Consider the following 25,766-nt stretch of genomic DNA (forward strand, 5'->3'; position numbering starts at 1 on the left):
TCTCCGAGTATTCTATAAGGTGGTCTGTACTATACTCCTGTCTGTGAGCGTTCATCTCCGAGTATTCTACAAGGCGGTCTGTACTATACTCCTGACTGTGAGCGTTCATCTCCGAGTATTCTACAAGGTGGTCTGTACTATACTCCTGACTGTGACTGTTCATCTCCGAGTATTCTACAAGGCTGTCTGTACTATACTCCTGTCTGTGAGTGTTCATCTCCGAGTATTCTACAAGGCGGTCTGTACTATACTCCTGTCTGTGAGCGTTCATCTCCGAGTATTCTACAAGGTGGTCTGTACTATACTCCTGACTGTGAGCGTTCATCTCCGAGTATTCTACAAGGCGGTCTGTACTATACTCCTGTCTGTGAGCGTTCATCTCCGAGTATTCTACAAGGTGGTCTGTACTATACTCCTGACTGTGACTGTTCATCTCCGAGTATTCTACAAGGCGGTCTGTACTATACTCCTGACTGTGAGCGTTCATCTCCGAGTATTCTACAAGGTGGTCTGTACTATACTCCTGTCTGTGAGCGTTCATCTCCGAGTATTCTACAAGGCGGTCTGTACTATACTCCTGACTGTGAGCGTTCATCTCCGAGTATTCTACAAGGCGGTCTGTACTATACTCCTGACTGTGAGCGTTCATCTCCGAGTATTCTACAAGGCGGTCTGTACTATACTCCTGACTGTGAGCGTTCATCTCCGAGTATTCTACAAGGTGGTCTGTACTATACTCCTGACTGTGACTGTTCATCTCCGAGTATTCTACAAGGCGGTCTGTACTATACTCCTGACTGTGAGCGTTCATCTCCGAGTATTCTACAAGGCGGTCTGTACTATGCTCCTGACTGTGAGCGTTCATATCCGAGTACTCTACAAGGTGGTCTGTACTATGCTCCTGTCTGTGACCGTTCATATCCGAGTATTCTACAAGGTGGTCTGTACTATACTCCTGACTGTGAGCGTTCATCTCCGAGTATTCTACAAGGCGGTCTGTACTATACTCCTGTCTGTGAGCGTTCATCTCCGAGTATTCTACAAGGTGGTCTGTACTATACTCCTGTCTGTGAGCGTTCATCTCCGAGTATTCTACAAGGTGGTCTGTACTATACTCCTGTCTGTGAGCGTTCATCTCCGAGTATTCTACAAGGCGGTCTGTACTATACTCCTGTCTGTGACTGTTCATCTCCGAGTATTCTACAAGGTGGTCTGTACTATACTCCTGTCTGTGACTGTTCATCTCCGAGTATTCTACAAGGCGGTCTGTTCTATACTCCTGACTGTGAGCGTTCATCTCCGAGTATTCTACAAGGCGGTCTGTACTATACTCCTGACTGTGACTGTTCATCTCCGAGTATTCTACAAGGTGGTCTGTACTATACTCCTGTCTGTGACTGTTCATCTCCGAGTATTCTACAAGGCGGTCTGTTCTATACTCCTGACTGTGAGCGTTCATCTCCGAGTATTCTACAAGGCGGTCTGTACTATACTCCTGACTGTGAGCGTTCATCTCCGATTATTTTACAAGGTGGTCTGTACTATACTCCTGACTGTGAGCGTTCATCTCCGAGTATTCTACAAGGTGGTCTGTACTATACTCCTGACTGTGAGCGTTCATCTCCGAGTATTCTACAAGGCGGTCTGTACTATACTCTTGTCTGTGAGCGTTCATCTCCGAGTATTCTACAAGGCGGTCTGTACTATACTCCTGACTGTGAGCGTTCATCTCCGAGTATTCTACAAGGCGGTCTGTACTATACTCCTGACTGTGAGCGTTCATCTCCGAGTATTCTACAAGGTGGTCTGTACTATACTCCTGACTGTGAGCGTTCATCTCCGAGTATTCTACAAGGTGGTCTGTACTATACTCCTGACTGTGAGCGTTCATCTCCGAGTATTCTACAAGGCGGTCTGTACTATACTCCTGTCTGTGAGCGTTCATCTCCGAGTATTCTACAAGGCGGTCTGTACTATACTCCTGACTGTGACTGTTCATCTCCGAGTATTCTACAAGGTGGTCTGTACTATACTCCTGTCTGTGAGCGTTCATCTCCGAGTATTCTACAAGGTGGTCTGTACTATACTCCTGACTGTGAGCGTTCATCTCCGAGTATTCTACAAGGCGGTCTGTACTATACTCCTGTCTGTGAGCGTTCATCTCCGAGTATTCTACAAGGCGGTCTGTACTATACTCCTGACTGTGACTGTTCATCTCCGAGTATTCTACAAGGTGGTCTGTACTATACTCCTGTCTGTGAGCGTTCATCTCCGAGTATTCTACAAGGTGGTCTGTACTATACTCCTGTCTGTGAGCGTTCATCTCCGAGTATTCTACAAGGCGGTCTGTACTATACTCCTGACTGTGACTGTTCATCTCCGAGTATTCTACAAGGTGGTCTGTACTATACTCCTGTCTGTGACTGTTCATCTCCGAGTATTCTACAAGGCGGTCTGTTCTATACTCCTGACTGTGAGCGTTCTTCTCCGAGTATTCTACAAGGCGGTCTGTACTATACTCCTGACTGTGACTGTTCATCTCCGAGTATTCTACAAGGTGGTCTGTACTATACTCCTGTCTGTGACTGTTCATCTCCGAGTATTCTACAAGGCGGTCTGTTCTATACTCCTGACTGTGAGCGTTCATCTCCGAGTATTCTACAAGGCGGTCTGTACTATACTCCTGACTGTGAGCGTTCATCTCCGATTATTCTACAAGGTGGTCTGTACTATACTCCTGACTGTGAGCGTTCATCTCCGAGTATTCTACAAGGTGGTCTGTACTATACTCCTGACTGTGAGCGTTCATCTCCGAGTATTCTACAAGGCGGTCTGTACTATACTCTTGTCTGTGAGCGTTCATCTCCGAGTATTCTACAAGGCGGTCTGTACTATACTCCTGACTGTGAGCGTTCATCTCCGAGTATTCTACAAGGCGGTCTGTACTATACTCCTGACTGTGAGCGTTCATCTCCGAGTATTCTACAAGGTGGTCTGTACTATACTCCTGACTGTGAGCGTTCATCTCCGAGTATTCTACAAGGTGGTCTGTACTATACTCCTGACTGTGAGCGTTCATCTCCGAGTATTCTACAAGGCGGTCTGTACTATACTCCTGTCTGTGAGCGTTCATCTCCGAGTATTCTACAAGGCGGTCTGTACTATACTCCTGACTGTGACTGTTCATCTCCGAGTATTCTACAAGGCGGTCTGTACTATACTCCTGTCTGTGAGCGTTCATCTCCGAGTACTCTACAAGGCGGTCTGTACTATACTCCTGTCTGTGAGCGTTCATCTCCGAGTATTCTACAAGGTGGTCTGTACTATACTCCTGTCTGTGAGCGTTCATCTCCGAGTATTCTATAAGGTGGTCTGTACTATACTCCTGACTGTGAGCGTTCATCTCCGAATATTCTATAAGGTGGTCTGTACTATACTCCTGTCTGTGACTGTTCATCTCCGAGTATTCTACAAGGCGGTCTGTACTATACTCCTGTCTGTGAGCGTTCATCTCCGAGTATTCTATAAGGCGGTCTGTACTATACTCCTGACTGTGACCGTTCATCTCCGAGTATTCTACAAGGCGGTCTGTACTATACTCCTGTCTGAGCGTTCATCTCCGAGTATTCTACAAGGCAGTCTGTACTATACTCCTGTCTGTGAGCGTTCATCTCCGAGTATTCTACAAGGCGGTCTGTACTATACTCCTGACTGTGAGCGTTCATCTCCGAGTATTCTACAAGGCGGTCTGTACTATACTCCTGTCTGTGAGCGTTCATCTCCGAGTATTCAATAAGGCGGTCTGTACTATACTCCTGTCTGTGAGCGTTCATCTCCCGAGTATTCTACAAGGCGGTCTGTACTATACTCCTGTCTGTGAGCGTTCATCTCCGAGTATTCTACAAGGCGGTCTGTACTATACTCCTGACTGTAACTGTTCATCTCCGAGTACTCTAGAAGGCGGTCTGTACTATACTCCTGTCTGTGAGCGTTCATCTCCGAGTATTCTACAAGGCGGTCTGTACTATACTCATGTCTGTGAGCGTTCATCTCCGAGTATTCTACAAGGCGGTCTGTACTATACTCCTGACTGTGACTGTTCATCTCCGAGTATTCTACAAGGTGGTCTGTACTATACTCCTGTCTGTGACTGTTCATCTCCGAGTATTCTACAAGGCGGTCTGTTCTATACTCCTGACTGTGAGCGTTCATCTCCCAGTATTCTACAAGGCGGTCTGTACTATACTCCTGACTGTGAGCGTTCATCTCCGAGTATTCTACAAGGCGGTCTGTACTATACTCCTGACTGTGAGCGTTCATCTCCGAGTATTCTACAAGGCGGTCTGTACTATACTCCTGACTGTGAGCGTTCATCTCCGAGTATTCTACAAGGCGGTCTGTACTATACTCCTGTCTGTGAGCGTTCATCTCCGAGTATTCTACAAGGCGGTCTGTACTATACTCCTGACTGTGAGCGTTCATCTCCGAGTATTCTACAAGGCGGTCTGTACTATACTCCTGACTGTGAGCGTTCATCTCCGAGTATTCTACAAGGCGGTCTGTACTATACTCCTGTCTGTGAGCGTTCATCTCCGAGTATTCTACAAGGTGGTCTGTACTATACTCCTGTCTGTGAGCGTTCATCTCCGAGTATTCTACAAGGCGGTCTGTACTATACTCCTGACTGTGAGCGTTCATCTCCGAGTATTCTACAAGGCGGTCTGTACTATACTCCTGTCTGTGAGCGTTCATCTCCGAGTACTCTACAAGGCGGTCTGTACTATACTCCTGTCTGTGAGCATTCATCTCCGAGTATTCTACAAGGTGGTCTGTACTATACTCCTGTCTGTGAGCGTTCATCTCCGAGTATTCTACAAGGTGGTCTGTACTATACTCCTGACTGTGAGCGTTCATCTCCGAGTATTCTACAAGGTGGTCTGTACTATACTCCTGACTGTGAGCGTTCATCTCCGAGTATTCTACAAGGCGGTCTGTACTATACTCCTGACTGTGAGCGTTCATCTCCGAGTATTCTACAAGGCGGTCTGTACTATACTCCTGACTGTGAGCGTTCATCTCCGAGTATTCTACAAGGCGGTCTGTACTATACTCCTGACTGTGAGCGTTCATCTCCGAGTATTCTACAAGACGGTCTGTACTATACTCCTGACTGTGAGCGTTCATCTCCGAGTATTCTACAAGGTGGTCTGTACTATACTCCTGACTGTGAGCGTTCATCTCCGAGTATTCTACAAGGTGGTCTGTACTATACTCCTGACTGTGAGCGTTCATCTCCGAGTATTCTACAAGGTGGTCTGTACTATACTCCTGTCTGTGAGCGTTCATCTCCGAGTATTCTACAAGGTGGTCTGTACTATACTCCTGTCTGTGAGCGTTCATCTCCGAGTATTCTACAAGGTGGTCTGTACTATACTCCTGTCTGTGAGCGTTCATCTCCGAGTATTCTACAAGGTGGTCTGTACTATACTCCTGTCTGTGAGCGTTCATCTCCGAGTATTCTACAAGGTGGTCTGTACTATACTCCTGTCTGTGAGCGTTCATCTCCGAGTACTCTACAAGGTGGTCTGTACTATACTCCTGACTGTGAGCGTTCATCTCCGAGTATTCTACAAGGTGGTCTGTACTATACTCCTGTCTGGGTCTTGGTCATCATATGGCTCATATCCTGAATATATATTCCTTAAAATGTTCATTCCAGTTTTTTTTTTTTCAAGCTAGTTTGTCTGTTTAACAGTCTGGGGTAGTTCAGAGGTTGTTCTCTTGTTCAGCTGGATTTAGACTTCAAGACTTGGAAATATTAAACTTCACCAGGAGTTATTATTAATATTGTCTTTTATTTATAAAGCACCACAATAGGTCTGCAGCCACTGTATGTGAAATGTACATATAAACACAAACAGCAATGATCCATAACACGTTACATAATACATGAAAAATAAATTAATACAAAGCCCAGGACTACTGATGAACACATTACACACGGACACCTTGGGAATTCCGATCATGTTAGTTGCGGGACAATAAGTGATGATAATGTCCAACATGAAATAGACCTGGGCTCAAGACATCTAATCTGAGGGTGCGGGATCCTTCCAGCTCGAGTCCTGGGGGTGAGGGTGGGAAGAGGTGATCAGTGAGGTAGTGCGGCGGCAGTCGGTGGCAGAGCGGAGGGAAGGGGATTAGTGTGGGCTGAGATAGGTTGGTGATGAGTGGGGGGGGGGGGGTGGGAAGAGGTGATCAGTGAGATAGTGTGACGTCGGTCGGTGGCAGAGCGGAGGGAAGGGGATTAGTGTGGGCTGAGATAGGTTGGTGATGAGTCGGGGGGGTGGGAAGAGGTGATCAGTGAGGCAGTGCGGCGGCGGTCGGTGGCAGAGCGGAGGGAAGGGGATTAGTGTGGGCTGAGATAGGTTGGTGATAAGTGGGGGGGGGAAGAGGTGATCAGTGAGGTAGTGCGGCGGCGGTCGGTGGCAGAGCGGAGGGAAGGGGATTAGTGTGGGCTGAGATGAGGTTGGTGATGAGTGGGGGGGGTGGGAAGAGGTGATCAGTGAGGTAGTGCGGCGGCGGTCGGTGGCAGAGCGGAGGGAAGGGGATTAGTGTGGCCTGAGATAGGTTGGTGATGAGTGTGGGGGGGGAAGAGGTGATCAGTGAGGTAGTGGCGGCGGTCGGTGGCAGAGCGGAGGGAAGGGGATTAGTGTGGGCTAAGATGAGGTTGGTGATGAGTGGGGGGGTGGGAAGAGGTGATCAGTGAGGTAGTGCAGCGGCGGTCGGTGGCAGAGCGGAGGGAAGGGGATTAGTGTGGGCTGAGATAGGTTGGTGATGAGTGGGGGGGTGGGAAGAGGTGATCAGTGAGGCAGTGCGGCGGCGGTCGGTGGCAGAGCGGAGGGAAGGGGATTAGTGTGGGCTGAGATAGGTTGGTGATAAGTGGGGGGGGGAAGAGGTGATCAGTGAGGTAGTGCGGCGGCTGTCGGTGGCAGAGCGGAGGGAAGGGGATTAGTGTGGGCTGAGATGAGGTTGGTGATGAGTGGGGGGGGGTGGGAAGAGGTGATCAGTGAGGTAGTGCGGCGGCGGTCGGTGGCAGAGCGGAGGGAAGGGGATTAGTGTGGCCTGAGATAGGTTGGTGATGAGTGTGGGGGGGGAAGAGGTGATCAGTGAGGTAGTGGCGGCGGTCGGTGGCAGAGCGGAGGGAAGGGGATTAGTGTGGGCTAAGATGAGGTTGGTGATGAGTGGGGGGGTGGGAAGAGGTGATCAGTGAGGTAGTGCAGCGGCGGTCGGTGGCAGAGCGGAGGGAAGGGGATTAGTGTGGGCTAAGATGAGGTTGGTGATGAGTAGGGGGTGGTGGGAAGAGGTGATCAGGGAGGTAGTGCGGCGGCGGTCGGTGGCAGAGCGGAGGGAAGGGGATTAGTGTGGGCTGAGATGAGGTTGGTGATGAGTGGGGGGGTGGGAGGAGGTGATCAGTGAGGTAGTGCGGCGGCGGTCGGTGGCAGAGCGGAGGGAAGGGGATTAGTGTGGGCTGAGATGAGGTTGGTGATGAGTGGGGGGGTTGGAAGAGGTGATCAGTGAGGTAGTGTGACGGCGGTCGGTGGCAGAGCGGAGGGAAGGGGATTAGTGTGGGCTGAGATGAGGTTGGTGATGAGTGGGGGGGGTGGGAAGAGGTGATCAGTGAGGTAGTGTGACGGCGGTCGGTGGCAGAGCGGAGGGAAGGGGATTAGTGTGGGCTGAGATGAGGTTGGTGATGAGTGGGGGGGTTGGAAGAGGTGATCAGTGAGGTAGTGTGACGGCGGTCAGTGGCAGAGCGGAGGGAAGGGGATTAGTGTGGGCTGAGATAGGTTGGTGATGAGTGGGGGGGGGGGTGGGAAGAGGTGATCAGTGAGGTAGTGTGACGGCGGTCGGTGGCAGAGCGGAGGGAAGGGGATTAGTGTGGGCTGAGATGAGGTTGGTGATGAGTGGGGGGGGGGTGGGAAGAGGTGATCAGTGAGGTAGTGTGACGGCGGTCAGTGGCAGAGCGGAGGGAAGGGGATTAGTGTGGGCTGAGATGAGGTTGGTGATGAGTGGGGGGGGGTGGGAAGAGGTGATCAGTGAGGTAGTGTGACGGCGGTCAGTGGCAGAGCGGAGGGAAGGGGATTAGTGTGGCCTGAGATAGGTTGGTGATGAGTGGGGGGTGGGGGTGGGAAGAGGTGATCAGTGAGGTAGTGGCGGCGGTCGGTGCAGAGCGGAGGGAAGGGGATTAGTGTGGGCTGAGATGAGGTTGGTGATGAGTGGGGGGGGTGGGAAGAGGTGATCAGTGAGGTAGTGTGACGGCGGTCGGTGGCAGAGCGGAGGGAAGGGGATTAGTGTGGGCTGAGATAGGTTGGTGATGAGTGGGGGGGAGGGGTGGGAATAGGTGATCAGTGAGGTAGTGTGACGGCGGTCAGTGGCAGAGCGGAGGGAAGGGGATTAGTGTGGCCTGAGATAGGTTGGTGATGAGTGGGGGGGGTTGGAAGAGGTGATCAGTGAGGTAGTGTGACGGCGGTCAGTGGCAGAGCGGAGGGAAGGGGATTAGTGTGGCCTGAGATAGGTTGGTGATGAGTGGGGGGTGGGGGTGGGAAGAGGTGATCAGTGAGGTAGTGGCGGCGGTCGGTGCAGAGCGGAGGGAAGGGGATTAGTGTGGGCTGAGATGAGGTTGGTGATGAGTGGGGGGGGGTGGGAAGAGGTGATCAGTGAGGTAGTGTGACGGCGGTCGGTGGCAGAGCGGAGGGAAGGGGATTAGTGTGGGCTGAGATAGGTTGGTGATGAGTGGGGGGGAGGGGTGGGAATAGGTGATCAGTGGCAGAGCGGAGGGAAGGGGATTAGTGTGGCCTGAGATGAGGTTGGTGATGAGTGGGGGGGGGTGGGAAGAGGTGATCAGTGAGGTAGTGTGACGGCGGTCGGTGGCAGAGCGGAGGGAAGGGGATTAGTGTGGGATGAGACACGTTGGTGATGAGTGGGGTGGGGGGGTTTGGCTGGATGCTCTGTAGGTGAAGATGAGTATATACTGAATGCTGTAGGCAACGGGGAGTCAATGTAGTGACCGGCAGACAGTAACAGCAGAGCTGGTTGTGTTGTCCACATACTGAATCAGGCTCTTAGTTGTAGCATCTGGCAGAGAGTGTACCGGGGATTACCCAGCAATGACTCACACCAAGACCATACTTACCAGGATACTTCTCAGCCCACCCCTTTACCACAGAGAGTATTTTTACACCCAGACAAAAATCATAGAAAATGAAGTATGTATTTGAGAATAGCCACCAGTAGCACTATACGCTTATGAAAAGGTTTACAGCCACAGTATTATAGTACAAATAGGGGCAATGTTAGGACTCTGCCATTACATTGAAGCTAGCCTGCGGTACCTCTGTACTACCAGAGGGGCCGCTGTGGTACTCTGTCCATTCTTCTACCTGCAGGAGTTAATCTCATTTACTCCTGGACGCTATCACCTGTCTCTGACCTTTAAGAAGACTGCCCTTCCCTGCAGCCTGTGCAGTACATTGTTTGTTTCTGACTGCGGCTGGTTGTCTAATCCTGTGTGTATACCATGCTTGCCAACTCTCCCGGAATGTCCAGGAGACGCACAAATTTCAGGTAGGAGAGTAGGGCAACTTCACGCCTCTGCCCACTTCCTAGTGAAATGGGCACTATTAGTGCAGTATTGATGCGATTCTTAGGGAATCATGTCATTTTGGCCCCACTGTAAAATGACGCGTTCATGACATTACATCACAGGGTGGGGATAAAATTACTTGATTTTCTATGCCCCGCCCCCTCCGTCCGTACCCCTCTGGGAACTCCCGGAGGGGCACCTGAAAAAGTTGGAAAGTATGGTGTATACTTTTCTGGTCAGATACTCGGTTTGACCTCTGCCTGTGACCTGACCACCCGTGACCATATTACTTGTGACCCCAACTATGTATATCGCTGACTGGACTGACCCTTTGCCTGATATTTCATTCTGCCTTTCATCTGTGATGCCTGTCTCTTCATCTGGTGCCCCGTGCCTCATGCCTCTTGGCTATCTGGAATCCTGACTCCTGTCTTTTCATCCGGTGCCCCATGCCTCATGCCTCTTGGCTATCTCATTCATCCACTGCCTCATGCTTCCTGGTTATCTGGAATTCTGATACCGGTTTCCAGCATCTGGAGCCTCGTGTCTCGGCAGATTGGGTAACTCTGTCTCCTTGTTCCTGCGTTTGAACTGTACATTGTCATCTGAATTATTCCTCGGAACCTGTTGCTTCTATGAACTAATTCAGCACCTCTTCCTATTTTGTGTATTATCATCATCATCATCATCATTTATATCATTTATAAAGCGCCACTTATTCCGCAGCGATGTACAGAGAACTCACATCAGTCCCTGCCCATTGGAGCTTACAGTCTAAATTCCCTTATAGATACACAGACTCACACACAGACAGACAGACAGAGAGACAGACTAGGGTCAATTTAGATAGCAGCCAATTAACCTACCAGTATGTCTCTTTTTGGAGTGTGGGAGAAAACCGGAGCACCCGGAGGAAACCCACGCAAACACAGGGACAACATACAGACTCCACACAGATAAGGCCATGGTCGGGAATTGAACTCATGACCCCAGTGCTGTGAGGCAGAAGTGCTAACCACTGAGCCACCGTGTCAGCGTATACCTGTTATTTCTGCTAGTGAAACCTGCAAATTCTATGAACTGTGTTTCTGTTTACAGTTATCTACACTAATTGGTTTCCCGAGTATCTCTGCCTTAATAAACACACTTTGGTTTAAGACACTTTTGTTTTTCCTGGAGTTCATGCTAGGAATCATAACAGGCAACAGAACATCACAATTAGTGGTCTCCTTAAGCCAGCTGTTCCCAAAGGGAGCCGCGATCGCCCTAGCAATAAAAAGAGAAAAAAAAGCAACTTAGCAATCATCCAGCGCCGGATCCTTCTCACTGACTGCCAGGCGTGACGTCATCACGTCCATCAGCCTCAGTGAGCAGCAGCAGCAGAGAGGACATCAGGAAAGAAGGTAAGTAAAGGAGAGTGAAGGGGAGCACAGAGACACGCTGAAGGAGGACAGAGAGAGATGGTGAAGAATGGGACACAGTGTGAGATGGCGAAGAGGGGGACAGAGTAATATGGTGAAGGGGCACAATGTGATGGTGAAGGGGCCTAAATACATCTTACATCATTTTGACCCAACTACTTAAAAAATGGGTCTACCCGGTAACTATTTTGACTTAGGGGTGCCTTGGAAAGATTATGGTGACCCCAAGGGTTCCTCGAACTGAGAAAGTTTGGGAACCACTGCCTTAAGGCAATTCTTGGAGTTTGCTGCTTTGTCACAGTCTGGTGGAATCAACCTTTTTTCACACTTCCTCCACATACTGGCTTTAGTCTCAGGGATGGTAGCTGTATACAATCTGCCTTTGGGTAGCTTAGATCCAGGAATGATGTTATTTGCACAGTCATAGTCCCGATGAGGAGGAAGGGAATCTGCCTTCTTCTTGGAGAATTCACCTTGGAAGTCCCTGTAAGGATATGGAACCTCTTTTTTAGACAAGGCTGTAGGACCCTAAGGGGTAAGGTCAGACAGGTTGCAGAGAAGGCCACACTCCAACGTATAATCTCCCCCTTACTCCAATGTGTGGATTATGATGCTGGAGCCAGGGGTGCCCCAGAATCAAGGGAACAGAAGGGCAGGAGATCAATTGAAAAGAGAGGTTTTTGGAATGGAGGTTACCCACCAAGAGCTGCATAGCCCCAATCAAAGGGTTACCATCCAAACCACAGACCATGATACCTGACTCCAACTTAGCAGAAGGAATACCAAGGGCCTGGCTGAACTTCACATTGAGGAAGTTACTGGCTGTGTCACTGTCTAAGATGGCTGGAACAGAGGTAGAATAGGAACCATAGGTGACCTGAACCAGAATCAAAACAATTCCTGGAAGAGACTATTTGAAGACCTAGATGCACCTCTTCTTCAATGCCTAGGCCTGGTCTATTCCCGCCTTGTTAGGACAAGAGTGAAGTAGATGGTCATCTGGAACAATTGGGGTTTCCCCGCAGCTAAGTTCATAGTGCAGTAGCATGGATAACCTGGACCACTTATTATTTCTCCTCCTGTACACTTCACAGGGCTGTTTGGGTTATCTTTACACCCTTTTTAGACGGGAACCCCAGTGATTTATCATCTGTTGCATCATCTGTTGCATAGTTTCACATCTCTCCGCAGTAGTGACGAGTTCATTAAACATTTGTGGGCACTTTGCAAAACCTATTTCTGCAAAGCTCTGTCAAGACTTCAGGTTAAGCGATCTATCACTAGAAGCAGACATGTTTGTTTGGCTAGGTGGGTGTTAGGAATTCAAAGTAATTACGAGGTAATTTTGTAGTAAAAACAATAGGAAGTTTATTGCATTTTACCGCATGCAATGATGGTCTGAGCACATGCACACTGGATACTACAGTAATCAAAAGAAGACGTGCAAACACGGACTCTGAGGTAATGCAGGAATATAACAGTATTTGTAGCAATGCAGAAATATACCAGCCTCTGTGACAATGCAGGAATACAGCAGCCTTTGTGGCAATGCAGGAATATAACAGTATTTGTGGCAATGCAGTAATATTAGTCTTTGTGACAATGCAAGAATTTAACAGCATTTGTGGCAATGCACGAATATAGCAGTCTGTGTGACAATGCAGGAATACAGCAACCTTTGTGGTAATGAAGAAATATAGCAGCTTTTGTGGTAATGTAGGAATATAGCAGCCTTTGTGGCAATGCAGGAATATAGCAGCCTTTGGGACAATGCAGTAATATAACAGCCTTTGTGGCAATGCAGGAATATAGCAGTCTTTACTGCAAATGAACAGAGATAATCACTGCAGTCCATGCCTGGGGAAACTGTGTAGAGCTATATGAATAGTGTGCAGCTGCAAGGGCATGTATCAGGAACCAAGATACAATAAGCTGCACAGCCAGGTATCAGGTACTAAGAGACAGCTGAATGCAGAGCCAGGAACTGCTTGATGCAAAGTCAGAATTACATAGGAGGCAGATACAGGAAACAGGAAGCTAGCATGTAACACTATCACTAGCAATGAGTGCAGGATGGGTGAGAGTTTATAAAGTGAAGTCTTCCATCAGCACTCAGACAGAGACACACCTAAATGGCATAGCAGGTCTCAGTAACAAACAGATTTAAAAGCAGATCAAAACTTAACAGTGGGAATCTGAATATGGCGTTCCTAACGTGCTTTACCCACATGTAGCACACTGACATCTCCAAGATGAAGCTCACCTCAACTGGAACATGGGGTTAATGTTACAGAATAATTTATATATGAGGCAATGATTCCCAGCTTCCAGGAGATATGGGAATATATTCTGAACCCTTCCATATGTAATGTGCCAAGCAATGTTTCTAGCACAATGAATTGTATCCAGTGAGGTGTTTAGTAATAAGACGAATGGTCTATACCCAGCAGTCTTCATTCTACTCTCCAAGTGGTTAATCTCTTTCTTCCAAAGGTCTCACCGTTCTATAATTATCATCAATGTTTATTTATAGGTTATGTTACCGAATAAGAATGGATCATGAGAAATACCACTCAGATAATTGTGCATGTTTACCTACATACATAATAAGAAAATTATATCATTTCATATTTATATAAGAATAAAATACACGCAACATGTACATTAGGAAGTTGTACTGTGCAGCTCTCCTAACATAATGAATAAGAATGTATACTGACCTAGTATTACTGGGAGATACATTCAGCACGCACGTCAGGAAGTTGTACTGTGTCACACTCCATCCAATCTACGCTGGGTATGTGATCATCTGAGGGAGATTATGTACTATCCCTTAAAGTATATTTTGTAGGGGCGCTCCGAGAATGTGTCCTAATTTATTTATTTAGAATAAATTATCATTATTATTATTTATTTATTATTATTAAAATTAATTTCTTGAAATATCCCTGAAAATTGTGATGGAGTGATAACCAATGACGGGTTTTGCCTCCTTGTAATTTTTAAATATATCTTGTATCTAATAATATTCACATTCATTAAATTCCCTCAGAAATGAGTTTTATAGGAGTGTGTATAGTATTCCAGGATTCCTCTCTCACAAGTTTATTACAACATCACAATTTTCACTATTTGATTTTAATATTTTGCTGTACGGGGATCAGGGATATTTCAAGTAATTCATTTTAATGGATAAATAATAAAGATTTAACATTTCTTTAAAATACATCAGGATACATCCAGGGCGTGTCCCTACAAGATACACTTATTTTTTCTACTTTTCTCTCCTTATATATGGTATAAGAATGGATACTGTCCTAGTATTACTGGGAAATACATCCAACAGGTATAGACAAAAACAGTCACGGACAAATAATTTAAAATCTCAGTACCTGTTACTTGTCTGGGGTTACAGAGAATACATGTTGTGAAAGTATGAACCTCCTATGCTACCCAGTCTGTTGTGTTGCCGTCCCCTTTTCTTTCTCCCAAATGTGCCCTCTACCCGCAGTAGGAGGAGCCTGCTGCCACCACTAGGCTCTTTCACTGGCACCTAGAGCCGCGTCCTTCTAGGTAACTCTCGCTGCTAGTGTACCCCCTGGGCACCTGGGCTGGTACCCCTGACCTCCTCCTTCAGATCAGAGTTGCTGTGGATGGTTCCCCCCTGGCCTATCACACTGGCCAGAGCTGCTGAGTAGCGGGCAGAGCGGTGGTACTGGATGCTGGGTCCAAACCTCAGAACAGCACGATAACAGATTACATTTTGGGTCTAATCTGTAGGTCACAGGAATTAAAGGAGGTAACTAGTCGTCAGAGCAGGATCTTGAAGCTGTGATGTTTATTAGCTCAGCCAGTCCTAATAAGGACAGTTACACTAGTTTGAGGTACTAGTGATATACAGAAATACAGATGGTATAATACTACATTACATGGTCAAACAGTCCGCTTTTTATACAGATTTACACAGATACCCTGGCAGGAGGTAATCCAGCCTCCTGCCCCTCTAACCAGTCCAAGTGCTTCACGCAGCCTGCACTTAACTCAGCCTGGAGGGGTTTAACAATTTCTTACATTGCTGCTAGCGGCACCACTACGTCTGAGGGTTTATATTGAATGTTTACCTTCAGGATATAACATTTCTATAATCTTGCTTTTAACGCAATTTTACTTGCAAAACTCACATTCATCTGTGATCACTTGCATAGGGAGTACACAGCAGATATGTTAGTTACCCAGCGATGAAAAGGTCTAATTAACATGAGATTACCTGTCTCCAGACAGTTGAAAAAACACATCTGCTTCACACATATGCTTACTTGGGATTTCCTAAAGAAAACTTACAAAACTCAAACATGACATACTGTCTCTAATATTTCCATACAAAACACATACCAATATAAAAAAAAGTACATTTGCAATGATATACAGTATACTGCACCCATAATTAAAATAAATATCTACAGTAAATTATTTCTACATGATCCAGCCACACATGTATTTGTGACCCAGTCCCTGCTCTATGTCTATAGGCCTCGAATCCTCTATGGCAGTCCCGTGGTTCCAGCACCGTGTCATCCGGGGGACGGTTTAGGTGCCCATCATGTCGACATGAGGTCGTCCTGGACAGACACGGGGTGTATGGGCTGCAGCGGAACCTGCTGGTGGAAAATATTATAGACATCTACAAGCAGGAGTCATCCAGGTAACGTAATATCAGGCAGTACATGTGTCATCCAGGGATCTAATTGGAGGGCGTCCTAGGGCCTTGTGTGTGAATGATAGCTGCTGTAGTCAATGCTGAGTATGTAATCAATATATTGAGCCTAAGCGCAGATAACACAGCTGACAGCAGGGCCGTAACTAGGGCTGTGCTATAGGGGCGACCGCCCAGGGCGCTACACTGAGGGGGGGGCAGTTTATGAACATTTTAGGTTCATTTGGTTAAAATTGAGGCCTAGGTGGAAAGCATTTTTCTTTCTTTTAAGTTATAGATCTGGGTAACAGCAGTATATACAGCCGGTGACAGGATGGACCTCCTATGTCAACCTGACACCGCCCCTCTAAATGCTGTAGGAGGTGCTCTGCTGCCATCAATAGGCTCCTTCACCAGCACCTAGAACCGCTTCCTTCTGGGTAACTGTCGCTGCTAGTGTACCCCCTTGCTGCTACACCTGGGCTGGTACCCCTGACCTCTCGCCTTCAGATCAGGGTTGCTGTGGATGGTTCCCCCTGGCCTATCACACTGGTCAGAGCTGCAGGTAGCAGGCAGAGCGGTAGTGCTAGATTCTGGATTCCAACCACAGAACAGCAGGATAATGGATTGGTCTAATCTGTAGGTCACAGGAATTACAGCAAGTAAGTAGGCATCAAAGCAGGATCTGGAACAGTGCTGTTTATTAACTCAAGTGTCCTTACACACTAGTTTGAGGTACTAGTGATCTGCAGAAGTTACAGATGGAATAATACATAGCATGGTCAAACAGGGATCCTTTTATACAGATTCTGCCACAGGCAGGAGGTAACCCAGCCCCCTTCAGAGATGGCAGCACAATTTCTGAGATATTACATTGAATGTTTACCACCAGGATGTAATATTTCTCTTGCATTTAGCGCAATTTAGCATAGCAAAATTCACATCAATCTGTGATTCCCTAAACTATTTGCTGATTGCATTAGGCTGGATACACACTGCAAAAACTTTCGACCACTCTGTTATCACTAACGATTTTACAAATGACTGAAGTTCCAATCAATCTGCCGAAAGTTCCAATCAATCTGCCGATTCATGTGTACATAATATACATGATTTACCTTCAGATCTGTGCTCTTCATCTGGTCCAAGAGCAGTGTAGTCGGTCATTGCTGTCACAATGATTAAGGCTGGGTATACACAAAATATACTTTGAATTTTCCACAATGTCATTATATATTTCGTTAGCTTCTGTGACTCTGAAACAAAATATTCAGTCTCAGAACGAACGGACGAGTTATTCCACCTACAGCACTCACTACATTTATCAAGACAGACACAGTGACAGGTTCCTCTGGGCAGACCGTTGAGTGAGCGCATACACACTACAGGATCGGAAGAAGGTTGGAATGAGATTTATAGTTCTGCTGAACAATCAAATGAAACGACGAATAGTTCATCAATATAAAGTTAATGCGATATTGGGCCAAATGGTCGTCTATCACTAGAATAAACCAATAGTTGGCTGAAAACTCTGCAGTGTGTACCCAGTGTTATTCATGTAGTTCCTCTATCTAACAAGAGCTGATAAAGGTAACAAACTCCTGCTCTGCATTCAGACTAAACTGATCACTCTGATGAAAAGGCCTAATTAGCATGGGGGACTTCCTCTAGATAAGTTACAAAAGACTAATTTCTTCAACATGTCACTACATTTCCAGTACAGAGAACAACACAGTATCAAAAATGAGAACATTTTGCAATGATATACAGAGGCGCCCTGCACCATTAATTACAATAAGTTATTTCCACATGATTCAGCCACAAAGATGTAGAGAGGTTCATTATAATACTGCAGCTATATTATGTACTATAATTGTATCACCGTGATGGATCTCTATGAGTACAGGGTCTCAGCCTCATACACTCTCCTCCATGCTGGGATTTCTGACTGATTCTCCTGAACGTCGGGCTCTTTTTCTCTTCCAGGCCTCTGAACACCAAATCGGAACAACACTTAATGTGTGAGGAGCACGAGGAGGAGAAAATTAATATCTATTGCCTGAGCTGTGAGACCCCGACCTGTTCAATGTGTAAGGTCTTTGGAGCCCACAAGGACTGTGAGGTGGCCCCACTGTCCAGTATCTACAAAAGACAGAAGGTATCACCTGTGGCACTCAGCATCCCATCCCTGGAGGCATGTGTCTGTATATTGTCATCTCACACTACACACAACTAGCTGTGTCTGTATATTGTCACCTCACACTACACACAACTAGCTGTGTCTGTATATTGTCATCTCACACTACACACAACTAGCTGTGTCTGTATATTGTCATCTCACACTACACACAACTAGCTGTGTCTGTATATTGTCATCTCACACTACACACAACTAGCTGTGTCTGTATATTGTCACCTCACACTACACACAACTAGCTGTGTCTGTATATTGTCATCTCACACTACACACAACTAGCTGTGTCTGTATATTGTCATCTCACACTACACACAACTAGCTGTGTCTGTATATTGTCATCTCACACTACACACAACTAGCTGTGTCTGTATATTGTCATCTCACACTACACACAACTAGCTGTGTCTGTATAATGTCATCTCACACTACACACAACTAGCTGTGTCTGTATATTGTCATCTCACACTACACACAACTAGCTGTGTCTGTATATTGTCATCTCACACTACACACAACTAGCTGTGTCTGTATATTGTCATCTCACACTACACACACCTAGCTGTGTCTGTATATTGTCATCTCACACTACACACAACTAGCTGTGTCTGTATATTGTCATCTCACACTACACACAACTAGCTGTGTCTGTATATTGTCATCTCACACTACACACAACTAGCTGTGTCTGTATATTGTCATCTCACACTACACACAACTATCTGTGTCTGTATATTGTCATCTCACACTACACACAACTAGCTGTGTCTGTATATTGTTCATCTCACACTACACACAACTAGCTGTGTCTGTATATTGTCATCTCACACTACACACAACTAGCTGTGTCTGTATATTGTCATCTCACACTACACACAACTAGCTGTGTCTGTATATTGTCATCTCACACTACACACAACTAGCTGTGTCTGTATATTGTCATCTTCACACTACACACAACTAGCTGTGTCTGTATATTGTCATCTCACACTACACACAAGCTATCTGTGTCTGTATATTGTCATCTCACACTACACACAACTAGCTGTGTCTGTATATTGTCATCTCACACTACACACAACTAGCTGTGTCTGTATATTGTCATCTCACACTACACACACTAGCTGTGTCTGTATATTGTCATCTCACACTACACACAACTAGCTGTGTCTGTATATTGTCATCTCACACTACACACACCTAGCTGTGTCTGTATATGTCATCTCACACTACACACAACTAGCTGTGTCTGTATATTGTCATCTCACACTACACACAACTAGCTGTGTCTGTATATTGTCATCTCACACTACACACACCTAGCTGTGTCTGTATATTGTCATCTCACACTACACACAACTAGCTGTGTCTGTATATTGTCATTCTCACACTACACACAACTAGCTGTGTCTGTATATTGTCATTCTCACACTACACACAACTAGCTGTGTCTGTATATTGTCATCTCACACTACACACAACTAGCTGTGTCTGTATATTGTCATCTCACACTACACACAACTAGCTGTGTCTGTATATTGTCATCTCACACTACACACAACTAGCTGTGTCTGTATATTGTCATCTCACACTACACACAACTAGCTGTGTCTGTATATTGTCATCTCACACTACACACAACTAGCTGTGTCTGTATATTGTCATCTCACACTACACACAACTAGCTGTGTCTGTATATTGTCATCTCACACTACACACACCTAGCTGTGTCTGTATATTGTCATCTCACACTACACACAACTAGCTGTGTCTGTATATTGTCATCTCACACTACACACAACTAGCTGTGTCTGTATATTGTCATCTCACACTACACACAACTAGCTGTGTCTGTATATTGTTATCTCACACTACACACAACTAGCTGTGTCTGTATATTGTCATCTCACACTACACACAACTAGCTGTGTCTGTATATTGTCATCTCACACTACACACAACTAGCTGTGTCTGTATATTGTCATCTCACACTACACACAACTAGCTGTGTCTGTATATTGTCATCACACACTACACACAACTAGCTGTGTCTGTATATTGTCATCTCACACTACACACAACTAGCTGTGTCTGTATATTGTCATCTCACACTACACACAACTAGCTGTGTCTGTATATTGTCATCTCACACTACACACAACTAGCTGTGTCTGTATATTGTCATCTCACACTACACACAACTAGCTGTGTCTGTATATTGTCATCTCACACTACACACAACTAGCTGTGTCTGTATATTGTCATCTCACACTACACACAACTAGCTGTGTCTGTATATTGTCATCTCACACTACACACTAACTAGCTGTGTCAGTATATTGTCATCTCACACTACACACAACTAGCTGTGTCTGTATATTGTCATCACACACTACACACAACTAGCTGTGTCTGTATATTGTCATCTCACACTACACACAACTAGCTGTGTCTGTATATGTCATCTCACACTACACACAACTAGCTGTGTCTGTATATTGTCATCACACACTACACACAACTAGCTGTGTCTGTATATTGTCATCTCACACTACACACAACTAGCTGTGTCTGTATATTGTCATCTCACACTACACACAACTAGCTGTGTCTGTATATTGTTATCTCACACTACACACAACTAGCTGTGTCTGTATATTGTCATCTCACACTACACACAACTAGCTGTGTCTGTATATTGTCATCTCACACTACACACAACTAGCTGTGTCTGTATATTGTCATCTCACACTACACACAACTAGCTGTGTCTGTATATTGTCATCACACACTACACACAACTAGCTGTGTCTGTATTTTGTCATCCACACTACACACCTAGCTGTGTCTGTATATTGTCATCTCACACTACACACAACTAGCTGTGTCTGTATATTGTCATCTCACACTACACACAACTAGCTGTGTCTGTATATTGTCATCTCACACTACACACAACTAGCTGTGTCTGTATATTGTCATCTCACACTACACACAACTAGCTGTGTCTGTATATTGTCATCTCACACTACACACAACTAGCTGTGTCTGTATATTGTCATCTCACACTACACACAACTAGCTGTGTCTGTATATTGTCATCTCACACTACACACAACTAGCTGTGTCTGTATATTGTCATCACACACTACACACAACTAGCTGTGTCTGTATATTGTCATCTCACACTACACACAAACTAGCTGTGTCTGTATATTGTCATCTCACACTACACACAACTAGCTGTGTCTGTATATTGTCATCACACACTACACACAACTAGCTGTGTCTGTATATTGTCATCTCACACTACACACAACTAGCTGTGTCTGTATATTGTCATCTCACACTACACACAACTAGCTGTGTCTGTATATTGTCATCTCACACTACACACAACTAGCTGTGTCTGTATATTGTCATCTCACACTACACACAACTAGCTGTGTCTGTATATTGTCATCTCACACTACACACAACTAGCTGTGTCTGTATATTGTCATCTCACACTACACACAACTAGCTGTGTCTGTATATTGTCATCTCACACTACACACAACTAGCTGACTAGCTGTGTCTGTATATTGTCACCTCACACTACACACAACTAGCTGTGTCTGTATATTGTCATCTCACACTACACACAACTAGCTGTGTCTGTATATTGTCATCTCACACTACACACAACTAGCTGTGTCTGTATATTGTTATCTCACACTACACACAACTAGCTGTGTCTGTATATTGTCATCTCACACTACACACAACTAGCTGTGTCTGTATATTGTCATCTCACACTACACACAACTAGCTGTGTCTGTATATTGTCATCTCACACTACACACAACTAGCTGTGTCTGTATATTGTCATCTCACACTACACACAACTAGCTGTGTCTGTATATTGTCATCTCACACTACACACAACTAGCTGTGTCTGTATATTGTCATCTCACACTACACACAACTAGCTGTGTCTGTATATTGTCATCTCACACTACACACAACTAGCTGTGTCTGTATATTGTCATCTCACACTACACACAACTAGCTGTGTCTGTATATTGTCATCTCACACTACACACAACTAGCTGTGTCTGTATATTGTCATCTCACACTACACACAACTAGCTGTGTCTGTATATTGTCATCTCACACTACACACAACTAGCTGTGTCTGTATATTGTCATCTCACACTACACACAACTAGCTGTGTCTGTATATTGTCATCTCACACTACACACAATTAGCTGTGTCTGTATATTGTCATCTCACACTACACACAACTAGCTGTGTCTGTATATTGTCATCTCACACTACACACAATTAGCTGTGCTTCATGTATAACATGTCCGCTACATACGTGTAGTGGAAGTTGGAGGAGAGTTACCAATCTTGCTACATGTTATACCCGTCTACTTGTTGTTAATGTAACTGCTAATGAGCATTTTGTGTTATATATACCTTCATTTCACCTTATTTGTAGTTCTCAGTAGTGTTGTACAATTCAGGTTTACAAATGACACTTTAAGCCTTTAGAGATATTATGTATAGGCCACAGCACCAGCATTGTGTCCTGTAAGGAAACTGAAGAACTGAATATATTAATAATTATGTAGAGCCCCAATACAGTTATGAGAAACAGGTAACATGTTCTGTGTATTATGTTTTACCAGTAAATATATTATTAAGGCCGCGTCGCAGGAGTGACAGCGCGCCAGGGGCCGCGGATGGGGGGGCCGCCTTCCCTGCCAAAGCCTTATATAAAAATGTACATTGAGTATACATGGGGCCCCTACTAATTTTGCTGGGGGCCGACACGCGTAGTTACATCTCTGGATAGTCATACAGTATATGCTGGAACCAGACATGGAGATGAAATGCCAGGATGTACCGTTGTATATCTGGAGTCCTGCAGACAGAGGGTGTGATGCACATGACATGAATGTTCCTACAGAGTGACCTCAGCGATGGGATCGCCATGCTTGTGGCCGGTAATGATCGCATCCAGGCCATTATCACACAGATGGAGGAAATCTGTAAAAGTGTTGAAGTAAGTATCAATAAAGCAGTATATCTATATATTCTCTTCTATGTAAGCTGTGTCATGGCCAGGTACCTTGGGGTAATAACCCAAATAATGCATGTAGACAACTCAGTCCAAGCAGGGTGGGCAGCAGACAAGGCAGTACATGGAGACAGATCAGTCGGGGCAGGTGGGCAGCAGACAGGTAGTACATGGAGACAGAGCAGTCTGGGCAGGTGGGCAGCAGACAAGGCAGGACATGGAGACAGGTCAGTCGGGGCAGGTGGGCAGCAGACAGGTAGTACATGGAGACAGAGCAGTCGGGGCAGGTGGGCAGCAGACAGGCAGTACATGGAGACAGAGCAGTCGGGGCAGGTGGGCAGCAGACAGGCAGTACATGGAGACAGGTCAGTCGGGGCAGGTGGGCAGCAGACAGGTAGTACATGGAGACAGAGCAGTCGGGACAGGTGGGCAGCAGACAGGCAGTACATGGAGAGAGAGCAGTCTGGGCAGGTGGGCAGCAGACAGGCAGGACATGGAGACAGGTCAGTCTGGGCAGGTGGGCAGCAGACAGGCAGGACATGGAGACAGAGCAGTCTGGACAGGTGGGCAGCAGACAGGCAGAACATGGAGACAGAGCAGTCGGGGCAGGTGGGCAGCAGACAAGGCAGTACATGGAGACAGAGCAGTCGGGGCAGGTGGGCAGCAGACAGGTAGTACATGGAGACAGATCAGTCAGGGCAGGTGGGTAGCAGACAGGCAGTACATGGAGACAGATCAGTCGGGGCAGGTGGGTAGCAGACAGGCAGTACATGGAGACAGAGCAGTCTGGGCAGGTGGGCAGCAGACAGGCAGCACATGGAGACAGAGCAGTCTGGGCAGGTGGGCAGCAGACAGGCAGTACATGGAGACAGAGCAGTCGGGGCAGGTGGGCAGCAGACAGGTAGTACATGGAGACAGAGCAGTCGGGGCAGGTGGGCAGCAGACAGGTAGTACATGGAGACAGATCAGTCAGGGCAGGTGGGCAGCAGACAGGTAGTACATGGAGACAGATCAGTCGGGGCAGGTGGGTAGCAGACAGGCAGTACATGGAGACAGAGCAGTCGGGGCAGGTGGGCAGCAGACAGGCAGTACATGGAGACAGAGCAGTCGGGGCAGGTGGGTAGCAGACAGGCAGTACATGGAGACAGAGCAGTCGGGGCAGGTGGGCAGCAGACAGGCAGTACATGGAGACAGGTAAGTCTGGGCAGGTGGGCAGCAGACAGGCAGTACATGGAGACAGAGCAGTCGGGGCAGGTGGGCAGCAGACAGGTAGTACATGGAGACAGAGCAGTCGGGGCAGGTGGGCAGCAGACAGGTAGTACATGGAGACAGATCAGTCAGGGCAGGTGGGCAGCAGACAGGTAGTACATGGAGACAGAGCAGTCGGGGCAGGTGGGCAGCAGACAGGTAGTAAATGGAGACAGATCAGTCGGGGCAGGTGGGTAGCAGACAGGCAGTACATGGAGACAGAGCAGTCGGGGCAGGTGGGCAGCAGACAGGTAGTACATGGAGACAGATCAGTCAGGGCAGGTGGGCAGCAGACAGGTAGTACATGGAGACAGAGCAGTCGGGGCAGGTGGGCAGCAGACAGGTAGTACATGGAGACAGAGCAGTCGGGGCAGGTGGGCAGCAGACAAGGCAGTACATGGAGACAGAGCAGTCAGGGCAGGTGGGCAGCAGACAGGCAGTACACGGAGACAGAGCAGTCTGGACAGGTGGGCAGCAGACAGGTAGTACATGGAGACAGAGCAGCCAGGGCAGGTGGGCAGCAGACAGGCAGTACATGGAGACAGAGCAGTCGGGGCAGGTGGGCAGCAGACAGGCAGTACATGGAGACAGAGCAGTCGGGGCAGGTGGGCAGCAGACAGGCAGTACATGGAGACAGAGCACTCGGGGCAGGTGGGCAGCAGACAGGCAGTACATGGAGACAGTGCAGTCAGGGCAGGTGGGCAGCAGACAGGTAGTACATGGAGACAGAGCAGTCGGGGCAGGTGGGCAGCAGACAAGGCAGTACATGGAGACAGAGCAGTCGGGGCAGGTGGGCAGCAGACAGGCAGTACATGGAGACAGAGCAGTCTGGACAGGTGGGCAGCAGACAGGTAGTACATGGAGACAGATCAGTCGGGGCAGGTGGGCAGCAGACAGGCAGTACATGGAGACAGAGCAGTCGGGGCAGGTGGGTAGCAGACAGGCAGTACATGGAGACAGATCAGTCGGGGCAGGTGGGCAGCAGACAGGCAGTACATGGAGACAGAGCAGTCGGGGCAGGTGGGCAGCAGACAGGCAGTACATGGAGACAGAGCAGTCGGGGCAGGTGGGCAGCAGACAGGCAGTACATGGAGACAGAGCAGTCGGGGCAGGTGGGCAGCAGACAGGCAGAACATAGAGACAGAGCAGTCGGGGCAGGTGGGCAGCAGACAAGGCAGTACATGGAGACAGAGCAGTCGGGGCAGGTGGGTAGCAGACAGGCAGTACATGGAGACAGATCAGTCGGGGCAGGTGGGTAGCAGACAGGCAGTACATGGAGACAGATCAGTCGGGGCAGATGGGCAGCAGACAGGCAGTACATGGAGACAGAGCAGTCGGGGCAGGTGGGCAGCAGACAGGTAGTACATGGAGACAGAGCAGTCGGGGCAGGTGGGCAGCAGACAGGTAGTACATGGAGACAGAGCAGTCGGGGCAGGTGGGCAGCAGACAGGTAGTACATGGAGACAGATCAGTCGGGGCAGGTGGGCAGCAGACAGGT

The 25,766-nt window shown here is 47.2% G+C and overlaps 1 protein-coding gene across 1 annotated transcript in view; it reads left to right on the forward strand.

Moving 5' to 3' along the window:
* The window catches only part of TRIM54 (tripartite motif containing 54), a 73,704-nt gene that overhangs the window by 8,130 nt on the left and 39,808 nt on the right, over positions 1–25,766 (forward strand). The window contains exons 2-4 of the mRNA XM_075201014.1: positions 15,594–15,766; positions 17,744–17,915; positions 22,910–23,005. Coding sequence (XP_075057115.1) covers positions 15,594–15,766; positions 17,744–17,915; positions 22,910–23,005 — 441 coding nt within the window. The remainder of the gene's footprint in view (positions 1–15,593; positions 15,767–17,743; positions 17,916–22,909; positions 23,006–25,766) is intronic.

The sequence above is a fragment of the Mixophyes fleayi genome, chromosome 3 (genome assembly GCF_038048845.1).
Source record: "Mixophyes fleayi isolate aMixFle1 chromosome 3, aMixFle1.hap1, whole genome shotgun sequence".
Lineage (NCBI taxonomy): Eukaryota > Metazoa > Chordata > Amphibia > Anura > Limnodynastidae > Mixophyes > Mixophyes fleayi.